Genomic DNA, 26,969 nt, shown 5'->3' with positions numbered 1-26,969 from the left:
AATTATATCTATTAAAATTGAATCAACATCTAATGAGATCTCTCTCAACTCAACTCAACTAAGCCTTTGTCCCAGACTAGTTGGAGTGCGGATTATCTTTCGTAACTATAATTACCTTGTCAAGTACTATAAAATGCTTAAATTAAAGCCCTATTGGGATTCAAGGAACTTTCTAGAAAACTTTGGAAAGGAAAAATGTTTCTAAATTTTCTTATGTTTTTTTACACATGAAAAAGGAAATCATGAACCACCCTTATTCAATTTTTATCGAGAGGGACCTTCAAATGATATCTCTCTAAATTTTGGAAAGAAAATTGTTTCTATCGGAAATGTTTTACTTGCAAAACAAACAGGGGGTGGGCGGAAGCAATTTTTTCTCTGCTAGCAGATTTATCGTGGGCCCCATTAATTGCTGGCCCCACATCTAATGATCTATACACATCAAAAGATCATGGCCATTCAATCAGTCTACTTTTTCTCATTGAATGTGAAATTTTGGGCACCAATAAAAAAAAATCCAATTTATCCTAACCCTCCGATCTGAATGTTAGAAGGTTAATCCTAACCATCTGTAGATCGAGGGTTAGGATCAACCTATGGAAATAATTTTTGGGGCACAACCTATTTAGGCTGTGGCCCATCTAATGGATGGTTTGGATCATCTTATGGTGCAGGTCATACAGTACTTTTAATAAAGTGATGAGTGCCCTCATCAAAAGTGCTGATAACATTTCCCCAAAAAAATCTGTCAAACAGCTAAATAGAGAAGTATTTGAGAAAGTGAGGACTGTCATTATCAAGACTTGAGGCCATGTGTGCAACAATTGCACATATCCAAGAAGAGCATCATATAAGAGATCTGATTGTTGAAGATGTGGGGCCCACGTGGGGGATAGAAAGTACATATATAACTGTAAAGGAGTGGGCAATCCTACTCTATTGGGAGACATGTTGTCAATAATGATTAAACTTATAGTTGTCAACCATGATTTAGGATAGGAAAATGTTAAACACTCTCTTGTTTTAATAGTGCCATTAAAAACGTTTTTTTAATGGTTTTTAAGAGCTTTCTAGGAAAAGGAAGTGTGAATATCAATTTAGATCTTTCGGGAATGTAATAAAATAAGTGATGAGGAAGGTTGTTTATGTATGTAGCATGGTAGGAAGTTAGGCTATATATGATCTATCCTCGCAAGAAGGGTTTTTTTGGATTGCAAGAAAAACATTTCTAAAGGAAAACTTTTTCTTGCGATATTTTATTTTATTTTAATGATTTAGATGAAAATGCTATAATAATGGTTAATTTAGCGAGATATCAATATATCATTATAAATTGAAGGTCTCTCTTGTTACGCCCAAAATCGGTAACAGATAAGGTAGTGATGAAAGAGCTGATCTAGCGAATCCTAGTTGCTGGACTGGCTAAAGGATTGTGTCTTGCACAAGAGAGCATAAGGTCAGAAGACCAACCCGGAGTCGTAGCTCCGGATGGGCTCTTCGACACTCAAGTTAGTAATGGGCACAAAAGGGGAAACCAAAGCTAGGAATGGTGATTCTTTGGGATTCGATCATTTACCTTTGAGCCTTAGGAGGCTTTTTATAGAGGAGTTTTGGGTTTTGGATTACCCTTTTGCCCTTGGGACAGGTGTCAGCCTATTAGTATATCAAACTTTACCCTTTCCTTCATGCCCTTAGACACGTGCAAGATTGTGGTTGGGTAAGATTTACACTTGATCTTTCTTTTTTAGGTTGTAATGACCCTATTACCCCTTGTTGGGTGATGAGCATGTGGGCTTGCCTTGGTGCCACGAGTTGATCTGTGAGTGGGGGATCTTTTTACAACCCATCAGATGCCCCCCACTTCCTTAGACCGGTGAAGGGTGAGGAAGTAGTTTTCCACCATAGCTTCTGCAGTTTGTCTTAATATGCTTATCTTCTAGGTCGGCCATAGTAGGTCGATTGGCTCAGGTCGCCAAACTCAGGTCGACTAATTCAAGTTGGTTGGCAAAGGTAGGCCGGCTCACGTCGGCTGGTTCACGTCGGTCGGCTGGCTTAGGTCGGCTGGCTCAGGTCATCCGCCTAAAATCTATTGGCTAAGGTCGGTTGATTCACCTCGGCCGACTGGCTCAGCCGCTCAGGTCGGCCGATTCAGGTCGTTTGCCTCAGGTTAGGCAAAAAATTGATGAGCTACGACTTAGCCTCCTGCGGGTTAAGTTTTACCCACGCATTATATCCAGTTCAGCTGGAAAACGGATGAACTAGAAAATATTTCTCAGCCAAAAAATCAATGAGTTACAACTTAGCCTCGTGCAGGTTAAGTTTTGCCCACGCATTATATCCAATTCGGCTGGAGATGTTCTAAACGGCTTGAAGAACTGGATTTTGAGGCTAAATATCCTGTTCGGCCGAAGATGTTCTGCACGGCTTGAAGAACTGGATTTTGAGGCTAAATATCCTGTTCGGCCGAAGATGTTCTGCACGGCTTTAAGAACCGGATTTTCAGGCCAAATATCATGTTCGGCCAGAGATGGTTTGAACGGCTTGAAGAACTGGATTTAGAGGTCCAATATCATGTTCGACCAGGGATATTCTGAACGGCTTGAAGAACTGGACTTTGAGGCCAAATATCCTATTCGGCCGGAGATGTTCTGAACGGCTTGAAGAACTGAATTTTAAGGCTAAATATCTTGTTCGGCCGGAGACGATCTGATTTTTGTCTTTTATCAAATCACGCTATATCCTAGTTGGCTTCATATGACCAGAATTTTGTCTTGTAGCAAATCACGTCATATCCTGGTCGGCTTCGGATGACCAGAATTTTGTCTTGTAGCAAATCACGTCATATCCTGGTTGCCTTCAGATGACCAGAATTTTATCTTGTAGTGAATCACGCCATATCCTGGTCGGCTTCAGATGGCTAGAATTTTGTCTTGTAGCGATTCAGGCCATATCCTTGTCGGCTTGAGATGACCAGAATTTTGTCTTGTAGCGAATCACGCTATATCCCAGTCAGCTTCAGATGACCAGAATTTTGTCTTGTAGCAAATCACGCTATATCCTAGTCGGCTTCAGATGACCAGAATTTTGTCTTGTAGCAAATTGTGCAATATCCTAGTCGGCTTGAGATGACTAGAATTTTGTCTTGTAGCGAATCGCATTATATCATGGTCGGCTTGAGATGACCAAAATTTTGTCCTGTAGCGAATCACGCCATATCCTGGTCGGCTAGGTTGTCAGGTCGGCTCCGCAACTCTTCTTCCTGAAAAGTTACCTTGGCATATGTAGGTCGGGCGAGGTCATTGATTGTGCTTCTTCCCCCTTCTCTTACTTGTCATTTTCTTGACTCCTCTCTTAGCATGGGAAAGGCTAAGGCTGAGAGACTCTCCCTGTACTTTATTTCGAACGTCACAGCTCTTCTTTTCTTTTCCAATTATTCTATTGTGGGAGGATTAAGACCAGTCCTTGATGCTGTGAAGTTCCGCCAATTCAGTTCGGCCGGTGAGTCATTTTGGGGATTGCGTCATATCCAGATTGGCTTGGGAAACAGATGAACTGGAAACTGATTCGGGTCAGCCGATTCTGGAGGTCTGCCTCAGGTAGGCCAAAAAATGGATGAGCTACAACTTAGCCTTCTTCAGGTAAAGTTTTACCCACGCGTTATATCCAGTTCATCCGAATTGAGATTGTATTGGATTCCAAAAGAGCTATTAATCATCCTCTGTGGGACAAGTGTAGAAGCTGTGTTATATCCAAGTCGGCGAAATTCTAGATGACCTGGATTTCGGATGAGCTGTCACTTCCTCTCGGTGGGCAAGTGCGAAAGGTTGTGTTGTATCCAGATCGGCCAAATTTTGGATGACCTGGATTTCGAACGAGCTGCCACATGCTCTCTGTGGGCAAGTTTGGAAGGCTGCGTTGTATCCAGGTCGGCCAAATTCTTGATGGACTGGTCATCACGGCAAGGTTCGGCTAATCCTTTTTGGATAGGTTTAATCGTTGCATTAGCTTGAGGCAAGCTTTTGGTCCAGAGCAAGCACGTTCAAATCGAGTTAGGAGTTAGCAATTTAAAGTTTCAACCGAACGGGTCAGTTTCAGGCCCAACCCATGGTGGACCTTAGGCTTTAGGCATGTCCAACCCGAGCTGGGACTCAGGTTTTTGGACTTATGTTTATTCTAACCGAATGGGTCGGTTTTAGGCCAACATTCTAACCGAATGGGTCGGTTTTAGGCCCAACCCGAGGTGGACCTCAGGCTTGGAGCATGTCCAACCTGAGCGGAGACTCATAGTTTTGGACTTGTATTTATTCTAACCGAATGGGTCGGTTTCAAGCCGAACCCGAGGTGGACCTCAGGCTTTAGGCATGTCCAACCTGAGCTGAGACTTAGATTTTCTGACTTGTGTTTATTCTAACCGAATGGGTTGGTTTCAGGCCCAACCCGAGGTGGACCTCAGGCTTTAGGCATGTCCAACCCGAGCTGAGACTCGGATTTTTGGACTTGTGTTCATTCTAGCCGAGTAGGTCGGTCTTAGGCCAAACCCGAGGGTGCTTTGACCACAAGGAAATTCACCATAGCAGAGGCTTGGTAAAGTTGGGGATCCTACCAGCACCAACAACTCTATGGACCCTTATACTCGAACGGCATTTCCAGGGAACCTATATAGGTACGAATTGACCGGCTGGAGGTGACTTTCCGGCAAAAGCTTTTGTTTGAAGGCGTGGTAGTACAGAATGTTGGCGGAACGTCTGCTGTCCACCAATATCTTGTGTACTTTGAAATTGACGATAAGCATGCTGATTATCATGGCATCGTCATGGGCGAGAAGCACTCCCTCCAAATCCTTGTCGGAGAAAGAGAGGAATTGATTTGTTTTCTGCTATTTATCAGGGAGATGCACCGAGCTGACCTGCCTTGGGTAAGCTTCCTGCACAGAGGACGAGGTTTCTCTCGCCGTTAGGTCTCCGATTATGGTTTTAATGACTCCAGCAAGTTGTTGATGGTGTTCTTCTCTTCTTGGGCTACTCTGTTCTTGTCGTCTTGGGGGCTTCTGGGGCTTGGAGATCGGTTTGGAACTCTGTGTTCTACTGTTCTATGAGAACAGGCTCCCCTTTCTACAAAGTCTCTGAGGTGCCCTCTTCTTAATCAAATTCTCTATCTCCTCTTTCAAGTGTTGGCACTCGTCAGTGTCGTGCCATGATCCATATGGTATCGACAATATTTCGACTCATCTCTTTTACTCCCTTTTATCAGCAACTTCGGCGGTCATTTGAGGTACTGCTCGTCTCGGATAGGCATGAGTATCTGACTTCTAGGAGCGTTGAGAGGAGTGTAGTCTTCTTCTCTTATTTGTGGGCTCCTATCCGGATCGGCTTCTTCCAGTTCATTGTTGTTCGGATGTATTTCTCCTTGTCTTTGCCCCCGAGTGGAGTTGAATTCTCCCCACCTGGTGGTTGAATCGTTCCTTCTTGGCTTTGCCCCCTGGGTGTAGTTGTAATATCTGCACCCGGAGGTTGAATCGCTCCTTCCTGGCTTTGCCCCCAGGTGTAGTTGTAATCTCTGCACCCGGAGGTTGAATCGTTTCATCTGCTTTTGAGGTGGCATTTTGTGCGGGTAAGGTACGTTCAACAACGAAGTCTGCCAGTACTTAGGCCTTTATTGGTGGACTTGGTAAGTACCGGATATTGAACTCATTAAGTTTCACTGCCCACCTCACGAGTAGTCCTGAAGTGTCTGGCCTATGGAGGATCTGTCTGGGCGGTTGATCAGTCATGACCTTGATTGTGTGTGCTTGAAAATATGGCCTCAGCTTTCGGGCGGCCATGATTAGAGCATACGCCAACTTTTCCACCTATTGGTATCTAGTATCAGCTTCATGTAAAATCTTACTGACATAATAGATTGGTCTCTGTTGATTGTGTTCTTCCCGAACCAATGTTGTTGCCAACGCTAGCGGACTCATCGATAGGTACAAGATTAACTTTGGGCTGCTGACGAGGTTACCAATCTCTCACAGCCCCTGTTAGGGTGGTTGGAAAAGCTTTGCAAAGGAAGCCATCCAAAGCGTCGTGAAGGAGCATCATGGTTCTGAACGTCTCCAAATGGTCTACTGGATCGGTGGTTCCATCGTACTGCGGAATTGGAGGCATCTTGAACCCTCTAGGTGTTGGTGCATGCAGCGATCTATCCGTGGAGGGAGGCCTGCTGGAGAATGGGCTTAGAGGAGGTCAGTTGTGATCTTTGGCTAGCTCTTCAACTCGATGGTCTATCTCTTCGAATTTTTGCAGCACCTGATCAGTTCTTTTCTCCATTCGGTTAGTTTGTTTGTTTCTCCTTTCCACAGTGGGACTCGCTGCTGAATCCAAGTGACTTTCTGAGCTCTTTCGATGGTGCCGAGATTTTGCTTGGTCGGCACGGTCATCCTTAGCTCGGTGCCTGTGCGCCGAACGTGATTGGGACCGATGACGATGATGAGGCTCTGTTCATGCATGTCTTGTTCTGGAGTGATGGACCCATCTAGAAGAGGAGTGGTGGGTCTGATCACGGCGGAGAGGTACGGGTTCTTCCGCTGGGTGATTCAACCTTTCCTGTGGAAGTTGAGAAACTTCTAGAGGATGCTGCTGAGGCACTTGTTGGGTCAGGTTTTTGTACTGATCGACGAGGGTTGTCATCTGTTGGAAGAGGGTTTGGATTTGCTCAGGTGTAGGATCTGAAGCGGGAGTTTGATGCTCTGAGAGGGCTGGACTTCATTCTGCTATTGTCGGGGGAACAATTACTTGCGAAGCAATCCGCCCGTTCCGAGCCATGCGATGTGATTCTAGCTGAAATGTTTGACCATGGGGTATTCGATTACTCCTCCGTCCTGCCGTTTGTAATCGGACTTGGAGCAGCGTTTAGTTCAAGGTTCCACGGATGGCGCCAATCTGTTACGCCCAAAATTGGTAACAGATAAGGCAGTGACAAAAGAGCTGATCTAGCAAATGGAAACCCTATCCAAACTTTTCCAGCAAATTCTTGCAATCCAAATGTGGCTGAAGTCTATAAAAAAAATTCAAGAAAATTGACTCGAGAAGGACGATGACAGACAAAAAAGAAAAAAGAAGAAAAATCTTCGTCCGGTCGGGGTGATTTCAGATGAAAGAGATTGGCGGATACACACTAAAGCAGCTTTACATGAAATGAAATTGAGGTCTTTTCAAGACTTATGTAACATCGGTCGTATGTTATGACAACGAGCCGCTGATCTGTTTTTATTACATGTGTATGATGTGCCCGATATTTTTAAAGTTTTTCTTAATTTTTTGAAAAGAGGGTGGTAAAGGAATGCCTAGAAAATGGGATTAAGTAGTGAGATAAAAGCTTCTCTTTCAGAAAACTCTTTGAATCAAAAGAAATACAAAGATGAAAGATATCTTTGCTATCAAAACAAGAAAACTTCTAAGTACAACTTATTATGGCTATTGATATTGGCACTATCATTGTTTAATAGTTGCACAAACTCAGCTTGTCTTTTCTTTTTTAATTGCCTTATGATAGCTTTTTGGGAACAGTAATAACCTTTGACAGCTGTGTAAATATTAAAAGACAAGATGAGTTAGTGCAATTATCAAAACATTGCATTGCCTACCCTATATTTTTCCCATGCTTTTTAGCCACTTCTTATCCTCTCATCAGTGATGTACGTGACCTCAAGTCTCTTCATCTTCCATCCTCCCTAGTATCCTCTCTCACCACGTGATAAACTAATATTCCATGGGAAAAAAATTCTTGATTGCCAAACATGGCCTACATGAACATAGGCATATATAAAGATAAACTTTTACCTATTCCTAACAAAACATAAGTACTCAGATCATGACATAAAACAACCTGAAAATACAACCCAGAACTAACATTAACCTTAACCATAAGATTCATAAATAAAACAAAACTCACACCTACATGTGTTCCCTCCACTTGAATAGAACTCGCCCCGTGAATGGTACTCCAAAAAAAAAAAAAAAAAAAAAAAATCAGCTGTGTTGAACTTCTTTGAGGTGGTCATGTCGTCAAAAAGATCAATAACATAGGCATTTCGTCGCTTTTCTCAATCATCAACTATAATCCAATGTATCCTATTTCTCTTAAGTTCCGCATTTTAGCTAAAAATGCGCCACTTCTCATCCTCTATTCATCTGTGCCCACTCAAGTCTCCCTCACCTTCTCACACCACCTTCTCAAACATGGCCTAAGGAAGACTCAATACATTGTTATTTTGTTAATATCAACTATAATATTATTGTAAATTAGACCTTGGATTAGGTAAAAATTATAAATAAATACAAATTATCTTAACTTATCATTAATGGAGGACATTAGCTTATTTGCATGGGCACAAGATCGGTTAAAAAAATTGTTGACTTTTTATGTGGAAAAGTCTTTTTGTAATTCAAACTTATAATGGGGCGTTTTTATTCATTTGTGTTTGTCCTTTATTGAGACTTGCTTTATGCTTTTGGGCTTCTCATTCAAAGTATTTGAGCTTCCCTCCAAAAGGACTAAAGTCATGAAAAAACTTTAGTCCTAGATGGGAAGTGTGAGAGGGTAAGAGTGGCCATTCTGTTTTCACTCTCTTAGCCTTGTGAATGAGCAAGAGGTTATGGAGATCCTACGCACACGGATCGCCCACTTGGGTCTGGCAGGCTTTTCTTACCACGCGCGCTGCCCGGCCCGGCCCGGCCCTGCCAGCCGCGCGCGTGGGCCCAAGGCTTTTTCTTTTTCTTTTATTTCTTTTCTCTTGGTTTACTAATTATCTAATTAGTTTAACCGCTTTTTATTCTTAACTCCAGATTACCGTTTAAGATAACGCGTAATCGTGGTCTGGTGACCGTTTGGTAACGTTTCTCACGTACTAAAAGAGTGCGACATTTCAACCTAACGTGTTTATCAATTTTCTATTTATTCGGATTTGTGGAAAACAGAAAGATACATTTGGAAAGACTTTATGTTTCCATTGTTCTTCTACATGCTTTCATCTATTTCTACGTGAGTGCACACCCCTGAAGCGAGAGTTGTTGTATCCTGGAGGCATACGCCGAGACGCCCATCTGCACAGTTGATTCATCATAGTGGGGGCGAGATTTGCCTTAATGACAGCGAAGATTCTCTGTGCCTCAACTCGATAAGTGATCTAACGACTTTGTTTATTTCTTTCTGTTAATTCTTGCAGAAATTACTTACTGTTGAAATCTGCTTTTGAAGTTACGAGATTATCCTAAATTACAAATTTGCACATCATATTTTCTAACAAAAAATTTATAAAATTACTAAGCACGCACGCACACAGTAGATAAGTAACATGTACAACATATTGTGGGGACTGATATCCACACTACCATAATATGATAATAGAACTACTATCTCGACTCTTCGTTCTTACATTTTTTTAATTATATAACTTTTATATGTCATTATACTACTCAAGATGCTATCAACATCCAACCGGAAAAGTTTAAAACATAGTGATTAGTGCCATTATCAAAATATGGTAGTGTGGATATCAATCCTGGGTCGTGGGGTACGTTGAACCCAGTGGATATGACCTGATCAAATCCTTGGTCGTGGGGTCAAATCTACTACGCCAATGGTCAAGGCACAGAGGTTGCAACATGGCCTCATCATCACCCCCCTTCAAACCCACGGGAGCTGTTTGGATACAAGGATTTCTAATCCAGGATTTTAAGATCCAGGATTCTAAAATCCTATATTTTACAAGCTAAAATAATGGATTTTATAAGTTAAAACCTGGATTTTACAAGCCAAACCTCGGATCGTATATTTTCATGATGTGAAATCCAGGTTTTAACCAAGGTTTAAAATTCCAGTTTCGGACCTTGAAATTTCGGTCGAAATCTGGTACAAAAATCGAAACCAATATTTTATTCAATATTAAATTTCGGTCAAAATTTCTGTGAAATATTAAATTAATTAAAAAGAAAACTGATTTTTTGGGTCAAATTTCGGAAAAACCGAAATTTCGGCCAAGTTTCGGTTATTGGTGGTTTCGGTGTCGGTCTCCGCCGGTCGAAATTTAAAACCATGGTTTTAACTTATAAAACCCCGGTCTTGGCTTGTAAGATCTGGGATTTTACAGTACTAGATTATAAAATCCAGGCATTCAAACAGCCACAAAGATGTAAGGCCGCCCCGTGTGATAGCCTCTTAGTGCAGCATTTGAGTTTATCTTATTTTGGTCAAGAAAATGACGCACGACATGCACAAGCATCAATAAATACTGACTTCCATAACTAAACTTTTGAGGTAAAATGGGTCATGAATTTTAAAATATAAGTTATTTAATAGCTACTCATTGGAATTGTTCTCAATGTTAATGAAGGGTAGCACGCCTATCCAATGATAAATTAAACCCTGGCTTGCTATCCCCATGAGGGCATTTGGATCTAGGGAGAAGAAAATTGTAGGAAATAAATTTTTGTAGAAAAATAATTCCATGGAAAATAAAATTTTATGGTCCGGTAGGTTTGCAATTTCTTTGAGAACGAGGAAGATTTTTTTTTTCCCCTTAAATTTTGGCAAAAAAACCCATCGAGACGGTGTTAGCTGGAAATTTTATTTTCTATGGAAAAAATTTTCCAATAATAACTTCCTTACATCCATATGGCCCTTAAAAATTTTTCTAAGGGATGGACCCACTGGACTCCTAGTAATGAATTATCAGATCAACGGTCTCATCAACAAAAATGTAGGTCGCGTGTAAGATAAATCATGGCTATTTGTTTTAGGGAAATGATATCCCCCCTTAACGTTATTCGTTAAGTTTGAAAAACGTTAAAGGGGGTGAATTTATCCTCGAGGAGTGAACCATTCTCACAGATGTTCTATTTGTGTGGTTCAACGCTCTCTTATTGTACATATTGTGAAGAAATCAATAATGCGTTGGGCTGTTGTATCCTGTGAGTGATTATATCAATACGGAGATTCATTCCACGTAGGTTCAAATTCATCTTAAAGATAGCGACATTGGTTGTCCATCATACCTAGCTACGGAGATTCATTCCACGTAGGTTCAAATTCATCTTAAAGATAGCGACATTGGTTGTCCATCATACCTAGCTACATCAAAGGTTACACTATCTCGTCATTTTTCTGTTTACAGGAACTAAGGGACAACCATATACCTTTCATATATTGAAAACTATCACTAATATATAATGGGCGATGATATTTTCACCCCCTCCTGCAGTACTCGTTCGCCCCCCTTTTAATGTGATTTGATGTACAAAGGCGTTAAAGTTTCCCACTGTTCACTTTATAAGGGGGGGCGAATGCGTACTGCAGAGGGGGTGAAAATATCATCTCCCTACAAGCAGGGTAGGTAACCCCAAGAGCAACTTATCTAAGGATTTCTATCTCCAGCATTTTCAGGTGCCCACAAAAGTAGGTGTATTCTCCTCAGATGCAACAGTCCATCTCTTCTCAATCACTCCAATGTGCTTTGCTCGTGTTTTAGTGATAATGTTAAAATACCAACATAGATATGACTTGAAGGAAACTTCTTTATTGTTTTTATTCACCTGACAAATCTTCACAGTGAAACTTGGGGCTGTTTGTATATTTTATAATCAAAGATTGTATTATCCTCGAATTTATAAGTTGGATTTTATAAGTTTTTATTTTGGTAGGTAAGCTAAGAAGATTGAACCTCCAACCTCCTGGTTGAAGAACATAGCCTTTACCAGTTGAGCTAGAAGTTCATCCTCTGGATTTTATAAGCTAAAACATGGATTTATAATCTAGGATTGTGAAATCTAGGTTTTAGCTTATAAAATCCAAGTTTTAGTTTGTAAAATCCTGGATTTTACAATCCTAGATTATAAAATCCTTGTATCCAAATGGCCCATCTTGAACCCGAATGACATAACTTGATTTTAACTAGAATAACATGGTATAATATAACTAGATTATAAAATTTCAAAATTTGAACAAGAAAAACTTCGTTTAACCCTTTTAGAAAAGAAAAATGTAAGCGCGGAAGATTATTTCTCCGACTGGACCCTCTTTGGATTGCAGAAATTTTATGAAAAAAGTTTAGAATTTTATGTTGTTTCCATTGTCTGATATCATTTGCCTAATTTTATCTTAACAAATCTATGGCTTGTTTGGAATGCAGGATTTTTCTGGAAAAGTTTGAAAAGGAAAAATACGTCCAATATTTCTTACTTTATTTACGCACAAAAAAAAGATAACTTGATCCTACCCTATTCAATTTTTAGGACATTCAATTTATAATGATATCATTCTAAACTAACCATAATCATATTACCTTAAGTTCTGGACACAAAAGGGTCTCAGTAAAATCGCCAGCATCATAGGACGCCCTCTATATGCATCCCCCAACTGCAGAAGCCTCGCGCCTCAGCTATGCTAGAGTGTGGATCGAAGTCAATGTGGAGAGAATCCTCCCAGACATGGTTTAAAATTTCAACCGAAATCCGAAATTTCAGTTTTCGGTGGGGACCGAAACCGGTATTTGGCGAAATTAGAAATTTCGCCATTTACCAAATTTCGGCAATTTCGGTCCGAAATTTCGAGAAGATGACTTTTTTATTTTATAAAAAAAGCGTTACAAAATTTCGGCCGAAATTTCGAAATTTGTCTCCAGAATTTCGAACGAGAGTACCAAATTTCAACTGAAAATTTGGAATTTCGGTTTTAGAGAAGACCGAAAACGGTACCAAAGTCGAAATTTTAAACCTTGCTCCCAGACACCATCAATTTTCTTACCTCTTCCGGAGTTCATGTGCAGAAAGTTGAGTATGACTGGAAACTGAATGACTACAGAGAGTGCAGAGATTTCAAGCATACCCTAGACAATTGTCTAGATACCATCAGACCGAGAGCCAACGGCCCAATGCAAACCCGGAAGGAATGGGTCCAGAAACAAAAAAAGCACAGCTCCGGAGGCAAACCCCATCCCAATTTGGCAGAAAGAGGAAGAAGACCCAAAGCAAAACATATGGGAAATACCAGTATAGAAATCACAATCGGAGGAGACCCCTTAAATGACCATAAAAATGCAAAAGCTATTCCTTTGGCAAACTCTTTCAGCCTCCCGAAGGACGCCATCCAAGAAAGTGAAGAAGAAGACACGGAGAAAGAAAACAAGGATCAAGAACGAGAGGAAGACACAGAGAAAGAGAACAAGGATCGGAAACTTGAGAAGATGCCTAAACTAAACAAGGAAGATCAAAATAAAGCATGGCAGGAGGTGAGTAGAAAGAACCACCAAAATTTAAGGAAGAGCCAGAGAGTTAGGAAGTTGAGTCAAAGGATGGTAGACACTTATGATTATTAGTGGCTCTTGAGATCTTTGTGCTTCCACTTTTTCTTACATAATGATAGTGATTCTAAGGATAGGTCTTGTCTTTGTTCACTTGGTCTGTCGCCCTATTTTTGTGATAGGGTTTGTGTTTTGTATGCTGATTGTAATACCTTTACTGCTATATCGGGAGTTACTCCACGTATTGTTTGACGTAAAACAGATAGTGGATTTGTTTCTGTCAATCCTCGCCAAAACCCAGCTTACCTATAAAAAATAAAAAAAAAACCGAGAAAAAAATTTCCCGTCAGAAATGTTTTTCTTACAATCCAAACAGGGCCTATTGGATTGATAGCAAGCCCATCCAAGGATAAAATAAACCACATATTGAGCCATTGAAAAAAAATAAAATAAAAATAAACCACGTATTGCTATCTTAGAAAAATCCCAATGGAGGTAGCTGTTAGGAATCTCCAGACGCATGTGTGTCTTCCTATCAATTTATCTTTTTAACGATAATATATAGGGAGATGATTTTTTCACCCCCACTGTAGGATAATACACCCCACTTGTAACGTGAATTGTAGGCAGACTTTAACGGACATCAAGTTACAAGGCCGGCGTATTATCCCAAAAGGGGGCGAAACAATCATCTACCAAATATATATAAAGAAATGATATATTCTCCCCATTTTTTACTTGAGACAGCCCCTTATATTCTAAAAGAGCTGTCATAAATATACTAAAGTAGGCTGTCCGAAAAAGGGAAAAATATAGACCATTAATAAATTCACACCCTCTATAAGATAAGTCGCACCACTGTAAACGTCAAAAAAGCGTTAAACTCTGACACCCTCATGTGAAGAGGCGCGAATTATCCAACAGTGGGTGCGAATTTATCATCGTCCAAAATATATCACTTCCCCAATATATATATATATACTTACATATCTTTTTGGTTTCTGTAACTTAAAACTCTCTCTCTCTCTCTCTAACCTCGAATCTCGCGAGTAACCCATAGCTAGGGTTTTTGTTTTTGTCCCCATTAAACACCGATTGGCCTCTTCTCTTATCGGGCTTAAAAACAGAGAATGTTGTGAAAACTATTTCAACACAATCCTTTTCTAGGGTTTGCTCGATTCATCTAGGTTTTCTTCCAGCAAAAAAACCCTAATCTTCATCTGTTTAGGGTCAAAGAAAGCTCGCTTTTCAACTTCTACTTTGCCGATTTGGTAAGTCATTGTGAATAAAGATCTATTTTAGAGAGTGAAATGATTGTTTTGTCTTTTGTCTTTTCTTTCTTTCTTGGTTTGATTTATGTTAGATATTATGAACAGAAATGGTATGCATTTTTTCTTCTTAATTGAGATTTGATTGGGTAAGGAAAGACAATGTGTTGTTTTGATTTTGCTGTTTTTGATTTGGGTATTTTAGTAGAAGTAGAATGCTGTGTGTCTTTCATTTTACTGTTTATGAATGGTTAGGGTTCTATGTTAGAGATTGTTTAAATGAGCATATGATTTTTTTTATTCAAGTGGGTTTTTTATTTTGGGAAAAAACCCTACAAAAATGAAAAAAAAAATGGTTGTTCGATATTGAACTGGATGTAGTTGATTGCCCACGATTTTTTTCTTCTTCAAACAAATTGTTGTTTACTCACAATGGTTGATAGTTAGCCGAATGAAAGTGATTGCAAGCTAATTTCTGTTTTTTGTGCCTGTAATTTTGTTAAAAAAAAAAAAGAGGCTCCCATATTCACGTGGGAAGATAGTCAATCAGTCTAAGTTAATTGCAAAACACTGCTAACAGTTTATTTATTTTTACATTCAATATAACCGGTTTAAGGAAGTCATTTCTGACGTACAAGCGTAGAAAAAGAGGTGGCCAAAGAACTACTAGAAACTGAAGATCCTAACGTTGCTTTTGCCTTGCTGACCCCACCTCCTCTCTCTATCTAAAAACATTAGAAACACAAGCTAGAGCAATCTGCACTAGTTGGCGAGATTAAACCAAATTGTCGAACTGAAGAAGCATCCTCCCAATGAACTTGGTTCGTATGAATTTTGCGAACCATGAATAGAAAACCCAAACACAGACCAAGTGAACTCTACATCTGTTGCTTCACTCAACACGTGCTTCATTGCGAATTATAAAACAGTGCAACCATAAAGACCGCTTTGGGGAATTCACCTTTGGTTTACTTCCCTATGAAAAAAACAATTACCCCCACCCATACAACCTCTCTCCTTGCTCAGACATTAAATCCAAACTCAAACTCTATCCCCTCATTGCCACCTTTCTGTTTATATATGACAACCATTTCTCTCCTTGCTCTGACACCAAATTGACCCCCCCCTTCTCTCCCTCCTTATTAGTGTCCCCCCCTCTCTTCTTTCGAACAAGTGAGATTATATTAAAAAGGAAAGAGAGCTTGACTTGCAAAAATTAACACATACACAATACAAAAAAACAAAACCAAGAGAAATTCAGTCATTCTATCCTTTTCGCCACCTTGTTAATTAGGTACACTGTCATTTGGGACTGACTTGGCTTCAATGGCTGGTTGGCCAATCAGCATTGAGTTTGAATCTTAATCCATTGAAATTTTTTTGTGGAATTGGTTTTTATTTTTATTTTTCTCTTTTTAACATTCTAGGTCTCCATAAGAGCATCTGTGAACCGAAGAAACTAGTTATGTTCCGGTCGATAACTTCTAGTGAGGTTTTGTCTTATTCGCAAATAGGCTGAAAAATATCCCCTATTCATTTTTTTTCTGTTGGTAAGGCTTTTCCCTTTTAGTTTTTGCTTTGTTTTAGCTCTTTCCATTGTCATGGGTTGGTATTTTATACTTCCATTTGGTTCTTGCTATTACTAAGCCTTTTATTTTCGTTTTATTTTTTTCTTTGTTGTTAATTTTTTCTTCCATTCGGATGGGTTGGTTTATGCTGAAATTTTCTTAAGTTATATGACATTTTGCTTCTTTTTCTTTTCCCTTTTTCAGATGCAATATATGTGGGGAGTGGCGAGGACTAACAATTCACTGGGCAGGCATCGCCGTTCATTACTTTTTTTGTGTTCCAAAAAAATGGTTACCTAGGTATTATTTGTTGGTTGAATTTTAGTTGTTATAGGCTCAATAAATCAGTGTTGCTTAATTTTTAAAGTTGGGGCAATGTTTCATACCCAAAGTGTTTAGGATTTTTTTTTGAAAGATACGCAAATGCTATATTTTTTTGAATGGTGTAGATAAGTAACTGTTTTATGCTTAATAAATACGTGAGGTGCTGGATTTTTAAAGTTTGGGGAATGTTTCGTACCCAGAGAATTTAGCCTGCTTTTTTTTTGAAATCGTTTAGGCCTTTGAATTAATTTTGCTTTCAGGTTTACAATTTAGAGAGATTATATGATGGCCGGCCCTTTTTTCCATTGAAAAATAAAAGGCAGGCTAAAGTACACATGGGGCACTTGTTTAGTGATCCTAACTTTTCCATTTGTTGGGCGCCACTACGCCATACCCTCCAAATCTTTCCGTCTAGATGATCTTAACTTTCAAATTGTTACCTATTAAATTGATGGTTCAAAACATAAATGAGCAAATTGTGAATATTTCTGCGAATTAGATGGGATTATCCCTTGCAAGAGAGTTTGGCAGATGCCCCATTAGTACTGACCATCAGATGAATGGTTTTGATCTCAAAGTTGCTGTGTCGTTGTACCTTTTCCACTGATATTTTCTTGGGAAAAGCATGCACACACCATATAATTCCTCTACAATTTATCAATGGTGCTTTCCTTTAATTTGCAATATTATTTCTTTAGATTCGCAATGTTTTTAGGTGAGCATGTTATTTATGTGTGATGTTATGTTGACTTAACCTCCAGAAATGGTTGGTTTACAAGTTGAGAAATATATCAATGTCAAACAAATTTGAGTGGTTTGATTCTTTAGAGGTGTGGATGGCATTGGGAGATCTAATGGCGACGCGATTCTCACAATCTTCGGTGTCGGTGTCGAATCATCTTGATGAGTTCTCCAGTCGCGATGATGGTGATTTTGATAGCCAAAAAAGGGAATTAGAGTCTACCACCATTGCAAGCAGTAGTGGCAGCAATAATGTGACGACGGTGACGAGCATGGCGTATTTGCCACAAACCGTCGTCTTGTGTGAGCTACGACACGATGCTTTCGAGGCTTGCATGCCATCCGGTCCATCTGAGAGTGGGTTGGTCTCAAAATGGCGGCCCAAAGATCGGGTAAACAAACTTTTTCAGTTCCTGTTTCCTTTTACTATTATTTTTTATACTATGTGTGGGCTTTGGTAATCAAAATTCAAATATATATTGTTTTCCATGTTCCCGTTATCATGCACCGCTCTATCCTTTAGCTTAGAAAGAAAACGAAACAAGAGAAGTGGTATCATGTATTTTTTTATATATGGTTAAATGGTATCTTGTTTTTACCATTAAAAAACAGTATCTCGTTTTTCTGATGATAGGATAATGCTGAAATTTTCATGAGATTGTTCTTTTGTCCCAGGATGGATGCATTTGTAGCCAAATGTTGAATGGGAATTGTTTTGTTGATTCCAAATTTAAGAGCTTAGTAGCATTGTTTGATTCAACCATGTGTCGCTTTGGAATAAACTAACTGAACCTATGGAATCAATAATCTCATCAGCTCTCCTAAAAATGTCAACAGTCGTTGAAGCGGATGAAGGCTCCAGATTTGCGTGATGATTTTGATTAATCAAATTCTTTCCCATCACAAATTGGCTTGATTGAAGCTGATGAATGCAATTAAGAACCTGCCATTCAGGTTCAGCTTTTGCACCTTGAGAAGTACCAGTCCTAACAATTCATTGGAATGACAAATAAAACTACAGTTTCTTCTTAAACTTACGACCAATCAGTAGTCAAACAGAGAATATATGTTTCATTTGAAATGGAAGATATGCTGTCAAATCATAGATGAAATGCATGACCCCAAGCATTTGATGGTCCCTGTCTGTTGCTGTCTCTGATTCTTTAAATTGCATAAATTGCTTCAAAGAAAGAAAAAAGCATGAAGATCTTGATCTTTCACTATCTTGCAAAGGGCTTCATTGATTTTGAATTGAGAAGGGCCACTAGAAGGTTCATGTCTGAGTCACCCCACTTTAAAAAGAAGATACATGATCAGAAAAATTATAATAGATTAGAAAATGCATGCTATCTCTTCCTCCAACATGCAAAAATGTTTAAAAGCTTACATGGATATACCACACATGATTTTTTTCTTCCTTGTGCGGAAACAGGCTTTAATGATGAGCCAAACAATAAGAGATTTCTTGTGCATGTGGTGTGGGTAGTGGTAGTGGGGAATGGGGATTGGAAGGAGTGGAAAGGATATGGACTGATGAACTCCTCCAAGTCAAACAAGAATGGGTCATTGTTATGTCTCATTGGACCTATGCGAAGAAACAAACGTGCCTACAATTATCATGTCATCGCCCTTGCACATTTAGTTTCATATCATGAACGCGTTGGAGACTCTGCGAAGGTTCCATTTCAATGCAACGTTTAGTTCTTTGATTTCCTACCATCTTTCCGAGTTTTGTCATTCTTAGGATGTGGAGGGTTGATAGGCCGACGAGCCCTTGCAAGTCGAAAAAGGGTCACTATTGCCTCTTTATACTTATGCCCAGAAGTTTACCACACCTGAAACTCTCTTGGGAATCCTCTTCTTCATGAAGTGCTGTCACACCTCTCTCGTAGCCAGTAGGGCTTCGTTGATAGAAAGGTTCAAGCTGAGAAAGTTTCATTGTTGTCTCGTTAAACATGTGACTAGAAAATTAATTGCACCAAAACTCTCTTAGAAACATTTTCTTCCTTGTCCATGGAGTTTGATCTCCCACAACCATTGTAATGTTATGTAATAGTAAGAACCTTTATCCATTATCATTATATGCTGATATGGATTGTTGAAGAATTCAACAATCCATTCGTGATTCGTGGCTTTGTTAGTTTAATATGATATGATCCTGACGCCGCTTTTAAATTATACTATTTTTAGTCGATTCTCAAATAATTCCAAAATAAGCATTAAATTAATTGTTTAAACATTCAAATTATTATGTTGTGTTTCTTCTGGTCATATGATGCATTTTCATCTGCTATGAGCCTACCTGAAGTGATGATATGACCTTTTGTTCTCATTGCTGTTATGTTCTCTTCATTATTATTATTATTTTTTCATCTAAATTGCCAGTCTCGTTAGCCTTTTATTTTGGATTGTTTTTTTGGTTACTTATGCAAAAAGTGATGCTTTAGATTTGTTTGTGTGATATTTCAACTTCTATATAAGTGTGACTCATAATTTTTTTTTTTGGGCAGATGAAGACTGGGTGTGTTGCACTTGTTTTATGTTTGAACATAAGTGTTGATCCACCGGACGTAATAAAAATCTCTCCTTGTGCTCGAATGGAGTGCTGGATAGGTAAGATGCACTATGGGCTCTTAGTTCTCAGGGGTCTTTTTTTTCAATTTCTTTCATACAACTTTTTTGTTTGGTAATACTCATGTTTGTTGCTGATAACTGCTTAATGACACCGATGTTCTAAAGACAAATGTACATTCGGCCTTGGTTGCCAATTATGTTTTGTCCCAAACAGACTTTTTTTCAAAATTTGGTTAAGAATGGAATTTGGAACAGAAATCTCCATGGAACTACTCGGTTGGAAATTCCATTCGGAATACTCTATTACAGTACGAACTAACCAAATTGCAGTAAATTTATTGTTATGATATTTGATTATTTTCTATTCATTTTTCCAAAAATTTCCCATTGTTGTTATATTTCAAGGGAAATAGGGGGCTGTTCGCATTAACCAAGTAGTTGATAGAAATTTCAGAGAAAGTTTGACATTGCGAAAATTTTGGATAAAACAAAGAAGGGAACTAGCGGATAAAACTTAAGAAGTTATAAGTGATGAATTGTGTCAGTACAAATTATTAAATTGTATTTGTTTCAGTTGCTAGGGAATCGGGGATCATTAAAATGGTACATGATTAATAGGAACAACACACACATGCATGCGCACGTAGACACACACACACAAAATGGAGCTGATATTTTCACCCCCTTTATTGGCCATTCCATTCCCTTGCTTGTCATATCGGTTCAGGTCATATTTATTCCTCTAGTTGGTAAACACTTCCTTATTATTGAAGTATGTAATGATCAACATCTCTCTCCTTTGCATCTTTCATCCGAACAACATGTTCCATCCTGTTATTAACAACACAAACATACAGCACATATAACCCCCCCGCCCCCCCCCCCCCCCCCCACCACCACCACCACACACACACACACACACACACACACACACACACACACCTTCTTACCAAAATCCTCCCAGTACACATGGTACACAATCACATATGATGTTATGGGCTGATGATTTGGTGGGCCAACCATCATAACGAAACCTTCACTTTTAGTAGCTACCCCTACGCCACACAAATGGGATATGTATGATGATTAGGATTGCAGGTTCCTTGCCGATCTGAAGAACCTAGCTGTTCTACAGAAAGAGGGTTTTTTGAGTGTTTCCCCCCCAATTTGGATTGCTGATTCTGCGAGCATTAATTAGTTAATATGAGGAGATACGGTGTCAGCGCTTACTTTCCAAAGAGAATTACTGGCTGCAAAAAAGACAGCTGGGGTCGAGTGTATCCAATCCGTTCATGCAGGTTTCCTTATTAATTAATGAACCTCACACCCATAATCTTCTCTGTTAGATTGTCCTAATCATCCAATTTGTCGACTTTTTGAACAGTCCGAAACTTATCCGAGCAGAGTAGACAATCCGAGGAACAGCTTATCCAAGGATTTCTATAACTTCACACCCATAATCTTCTCCATTAGATAGTCCTAATCATCCAATTTGTCGACTTTTTGAAAAGTCCGAAACTTATCCAAGCAGAGCAGACAATCTGAGGAACAGCTTATCCAACGATTTCTATCTCCTCAGAGAACGTCCCCATAAGTTTCTTATCATTTATGTTGCTTGAAAGCTATTTATTTTCACTCTAATAATTGTTAGCACCATTTTGTTAATAAGCTTCTGGTTTTCTTCCTAAAAGGATATATTTTTATACTTTAGATTGCCTTCCATCCCTTGTCCGCAGATCCATTCTCCATGCAACCTCCGAAGGCACTTGAAACAATTGGTAAAGCTTTGCATGCTCAATACGAGCGATGGCAACCTAGGGTAAGCCAACCGTTGAATTGTAGCGATCTGAAATTTGAGTACGTTCAGTCCTTATGATACCTTTGAAATGGATACAGGCTAAATATAAGCTTCAACCTGACCCTACTGTGGAAGACGTAAAGAAACTTTGTAATACCTGCCGCAAATATGCTAGATCAGAGAGAGTTCTCTTTCATTACAACGGCCATGGAGTACCAAAGCCAACTGCTAATGGTGAAATTTGGGTTTTCAATAAGGTCCTTGGCTTCCCCATGGTTGATCTTCTATTGTTATGTTGTATTATTTGCTTTAGAATTTTTTGTTTTCTGGTACTAATTATTTGCCATTAATCACAGAGTTATACACAGTACATTCCATTGCCAGTCAGCGACCTTGATTCCTGGTTGAAGACACCGTCCATATATGTATTTGACTGCTCTGCTGCAGGGATGATTGTCAGTGCATTTACGGAGGTTTGCATCAATATCCTGCAACTATTTCGGTTATATGCTTCACTGAGTTGACATTTATGTCACAAATATCTCCGATATTTTCAAAATATAGCGATTTTATCGTGATATTTTGATAAGACAACAAAATCCCGATTTTTTTTAAAAACGAGATTTTTTATTTACCGTTATAATATCACAATATTTTATATTTTATGTTCTTTTCTTTAACGTATATATATTTTTATATTTTTTAAATAATTTATTTTATCATTTTTTCCTGATATAAACCCGAAAAAATAAAAAAAATTAATGTATCCCAAGATTTTCCCTTGCCGAGAAATTCCCGAGAACGATATTTGTCACATAGGTTTACATAAATTATTGCTGGTCATCAAATTTCATTCTTTCATAATATTTTTTTATCATGCTTCCACCCTTCTAAACAATTTATTTCCTTATTTTAGCGGCAAGAGTGGAGTTCTTCTGGTTCCTCCACGTCTTCAATGAAGGATTGCATTCTGCTTGCTGCCTGTGAAGCACATGAAACTCTTCCTCAGAGTGCTGAATTTCCTGCTGATGTTTTCACATCATGCCTCACAACGCCAATCAAAATGGCATTACGGTGGTATATACCTTTTGTTGTTCTTGTTATTTATTGATTACTTTTTTATTTGTTACTTGTTGGGTATTATTTTCTCTGCAGAAATATGTTAACTTAAACTGTTAATATCTTCCATGAGTTCTTACGATGCAATTTTTTACCTTTTCATTTTGATGAAGATTTTCTTGCTTCTTCTTATTCTCTGGCACAAGAATGAACAACTCTTCCCATGGTAGCAACGTTTGTATATCCAATTTCCGTGAAGTTCCCAATTAATTTTTGGGTTAAAAACTGCGTGTATCCCACGGTTGCAGTATCATGGCGTGTTAGCAGTACTTGCAACTTGCAAGTTGGCTTATTTCTTACTACCAATTTGTTGGATATTGCCTATTGGTATTTCATTCTAATTGGCAGTTAGTATCAACTAACCATGACTGCAGCACTTTTTCTGTGTTATAGCGAAATGAAACATATGGTAAATTCCATTGTGGCCCGTTGTGATATTTTGCATGAATGCGAGCTCAAATCACATGGGTTTAGATTTCTGTAAGAGTATGATGATATATCTAATGGATACTACTAGAATGAATAAATAAGAAAAAAATGAACTTTATATATCAAGATAAGCAAGTTTTTGTATCAATATAAGTTCAAGGAAAATGCCATTCAGAAAAAAGTACTGGTTATTAATGCAGTGGGATCCCACATGAATATAAGCAGCCTCATAACTCCCATCAAACCGGACTGCATGGATTTATAAGCATGATTTAGGTAAGTGCTAATCATGGTTTTTATTATGCCTCTAATCACTGCTTGTTGGTGCATTGGCATGACTTTGGTTGCAATGTAACGACTTTTTTGTCCTTACCATAAAATATTTTCTGGAATCTGAAGGTCAGGTCTCAGAATATATAGGGAAGCTGGTTGTATATGTTTGTGAGTTGCTCCGGAATATACTGTGTCCCACGATAGAAAGTTTTAAGCTTTTAATCTGCATGAAATTACCTGTCGGTGCTGTCAGTCTGTCACCATAAAAGCTAGTGGAATTTAATTGAAATAATCCATTCTTAAAGAATGGCATTGACACATACTGCATGTTGCCATAGTATGAATTTTCTCTGAAATATTGAAAATCACCTGATATTTCCAGTGGGAAATGATTTTAGCACTGCAATGTTTTGATATGTCCGCGCACGCTTCTTGTCTTTAAGTGTTTACAGGGCTCTCAAAAGGTTATTTACAGGTCCCAAAAAACTCTGACATTGCCAATTAAAAAAAAATGACATGCTACTTTCGCGACATATTAAACCATTGAAGTGCTAAAATCATTTCCCTTCCACAATAGTCTCGTGATGTTTGAAAAACCATGATTTTCTGGAGATCGCCCGAGTCTTTCCGATATTTTTGTAATAATGTTTCTTTATTATCCCCATTTTTTCATGAGATTACATTTATATGTATGCACTATTTTTTTATTATCCTTTAATTTATAATTTATAATTTTATTTTATTTTGTGAGAGATTTTTGTGATAATATTTCTAGGGCTACGGGATATTCAAAGGCATATAGTTCATCCTTACACCAGAAGATGACACCAGGAGGTGGTCTGTTACTGGATTGCGTGTTATGGTTAATGATTATCATGAATCATGGATCAATGTTTTGAATTTCGGTTTCGGACGGCACGGAAACGGAAACATTTCTGTTTTGGTGGGAATCTTCTAAAACCACGGAAATGTATGGAAACATATATGCTCAACTTAACTCAACTCAACTCAACTAAGCCTTTGTTTCGAACTAGTTGGGGTCAGCTAATGAATCCTTTAGAAAATTTTCTTGAAGAAGTATGGAAACATAAGCAAATGATGAAATTTTAAGATGAAACTTGAGAAAATAGTAAAATAAGCACAAATACATACTTAGGAACCATCACATAAGCAACAAAACCATCCATAATGGCTTAATCACATTGAAAAGCTAGTGACATGCATTGTAGCGTAAGTTGCATTGGTATGGATAGGTGTATCAGAATTCTTGAGTATTCAGTGTCAGATTTGGCAAACCTCAAAAAGAACGATTTGTGGATTCGCCAAAATATTTTAATCAATTCTCAAATTTGATTTTTTACATAATAATATGGTTATAACTAGTAATATATTGAAAATAATTTTTAAAAAAGTAATATATTGAATATTTAAAGAGTAAAGTGTTTCTGAGCTCGAGCATCAAAGACTCATGTGGCCCACATTTTTGGGGTGATCCAAAGCATTCATTTGAAAGGCCCTTACATGGATAGGGTGCCTACCAAAAATAAGGTCCATAGGATCATCCTAACCCATCCAAAAGTGGAGGGAAAAAATAGAAAGATACTGTTTCTCCATAGATCTTCCCATTTTTTCCCTCCACAAATGGAAGGGTTAGGATGATCCTATGGACCTGATTTTTTGTAGGCACCCTATCCATGTAAGGGCCTTACAAATGAATGCTTTGGATCACCCCAACATGAGTTTTTGAGCTCGAGCTCAGATAAGCTCATCTGAGCTCGAGCTCAGAAACACTTTCCTCATTTAAATAGGTTAAGCAGATATAATATTTTATTTCTATTTAAGAAACTTAATATTAGGATGTACAAAACTCAAAAATATTTCTGTAAGTGTAAAATTTGTGATTTTGGAGCGCATTAAATTGAATTGAGGGGCGAGAAGCTTGATGCTGAGCTGAAAATGTGGGGGGGGGGGGGGAGTAGGGTGGGAATGGGATTGGAATGTCAGTGAATACTTTAGTCGTCGACCGGCAGACCCCCCGCCGGTTTTGGAGAACTTTCATCCCATTCGATATATCTGTGGTATTAACCTTGATCCAGGTAGCAGCCTCCTTTCTAGATCTAGTAGAAAGTGATTACTCGGCTCAAGGGCATTTTTCAGTCAAGGTATCTTTTCCAGTTGTTGCCGGAGAACTCTAATTTTGGTAAGCCAAGGGTGAATCCGGGAGGGATCCCCTAGATTCCCCCTTAGGCCCGGCCCGCGCTATTTGGGAAGCCAGGAGGACTTGGACTTGTTGCTCAGAAGATTCGAGTTTAGTAATGGAAGACCTCATGGGAGAGCAAATCCTTTAAAGCAAAATGGGAGCAACTGGAAATGTATGAAATGCAATTATAGGAAGTTTGGCAATCGATCTGTTTGCAGAAAATGCCTTGGGTCGAAAATCAACGCGAGAGGGCGGAAGTCAAAATCTTGGATACCAAAGGTTGCTCCGAAGGAGAGTATCCCCCCTGCAGTAGAAGACAAAATCCATTTGATTTCTATTCCAACAAGCTTGGTAGCTGAAAGGTTGAAAGTTCTAAAAAGCTGCTTGGTGGGCTCATTATGAAATAACTCCTTGCCGGAAGAGGTCTGGATTTGGGCTAAGAGACAGTGGGCTTTCCCGCTTCTCAATAAGCCTTTTTGTATTAGCCTTTCAATGATTCTTTTTTGCTTTTGACTCTCAGGATCAGGCCTTGAACATTTTAAGACGTGGCAGGGATGCGCTGGGTGGGTATCTTGTCTCTTTCCAGCCGTGGTTTCCCGCTCTCAATACTGGGGCAAGCTCAATGTGGCTCAGGCTATACGACATTCCTTTGCATGCCTGGTTTGAATCCACGGTGGAGGCGTTGGGTCAGCATTTTGGTCAACATCTAGAAACTCGAATGTATGCCAGTCATGATCACTGCCTAGAATTTGCCTCTGTCAAGGTTTTAACCTCACTTTGGAAGTGTCTACCATCTTTCATAAATCTTCAGTAGATTCCATTTCTCATCCGATGGGAGTTAAGATGGTAGTGGAGGATCTAACTCCTTTCAATGCCCGACCGGCGTTAGGGGTCTCCTCGGATGGGCCCTTGTCAAAATCCCCGGGGGTATTCCGGTAATTTTCTTGCTGAATGAGCCGTTGCATGGGCCTGCTGTAGAGTTTGAATTATCTTCTACTTCGGGAATGGCAGGGCCGTCTGTAAAACCAAAATGAAGCAACTATCATTGATCGGGATGGATGTCAGACCAATGAAAGGATCGAGTCAGTCTTCATTTAAAGCTAAATCTTGTACTAGCGTGGGAAAAGCCTCCTGGAAAGATCTCTCTGACGATCCAATTCTACAGTCGGCTTAAGTGATTAGGGCGGTGAAAATTAAAAACCGATTCTTTAATAGAAACAAAAAGAATAAAGGGAGGGTGAGAGTCTCGGTTAATAACTCTTGTCAAATCAGTGGGGATCAAGTCATCGCTTCAAGGAATAGAAATTTAAAACGAGTAGAGTGGGTCGGTCAGTTTGGGCGAGGGCTTCGAACCGACTCTCATTTATTAGCCATTAAAGGGGGTCTCTCTCTCTTTAAA

The 26,969-nt window shown here is 39.0% G+C and overlaps 1 protein-coding gene across 3 annotated transcripts in view; it reads left to right on the top strand.

Annotated features, from left to right (window-relative positions):
• Positions 1-14,296: 14,296 nt before the first annotated feature.
• LOC143856535 (regulatory-associated protein of TOR 1-like) overlaps positions 14,297-26,969 on the top strand; it is a 41,514-nt gene continuing 28,841 nt past the window's right edge. For all 3 annotated transcript variants that reach the window (XR_013238267.1, XM_077366789.1, XM_077366798.1), the window contains exons 1-8: positions 14,297-14,547; positions 16,317-16,412; positions 17,265-17,569; positions 19,688-19,790; positions 21,488-21,570; positions 21,648-21,806; positions 21,906-22,022; positions 22,466-22,626. Coding sequence is in view for 2 of the 3 variants with exons in the window: in XM_077366789.1 (XP_077222904.1) it covers positions 17,273-17,569; positions 19,688-19,790; positions 21,488-21,570; positions 21,648-21,806; positions 21,906-22,022; positions 22,466-22,626 (920 nt within the window). In the remaining variant the exon portion in view is untranslated. The remainder of the gene's footprint in view (positions 14,548-16,316; positions 16,413-17,264; positions 17,570-19,687; positions 19,791-21,487; positions 21,571-21,647; positions 21,807-21,905; positions 22,023-22,465; positions 22,627-26,969) is intronic.

Source organism: Tasmannia lanceolata, unplaced genomic scaffold (assembly GCF_043159265.1).
Source record: "Tasmannia lanceolata isolate RefF3 unplaced genomic scaffold, GAP_Taslan_0.1 ptg000003l, whole genome shotgun sequence".
Taxonomy (NCBI): domain Eukaryota; kingdom Viridiplantae; phylum Streptophyta; class Magnoliopsida; order Canellales; family Winteraceae; genus Tasmannia; species Tasmannia lanceolata.
This window is presented reverse-complemented; position numbering and strand designations above follow the sequence as displayed.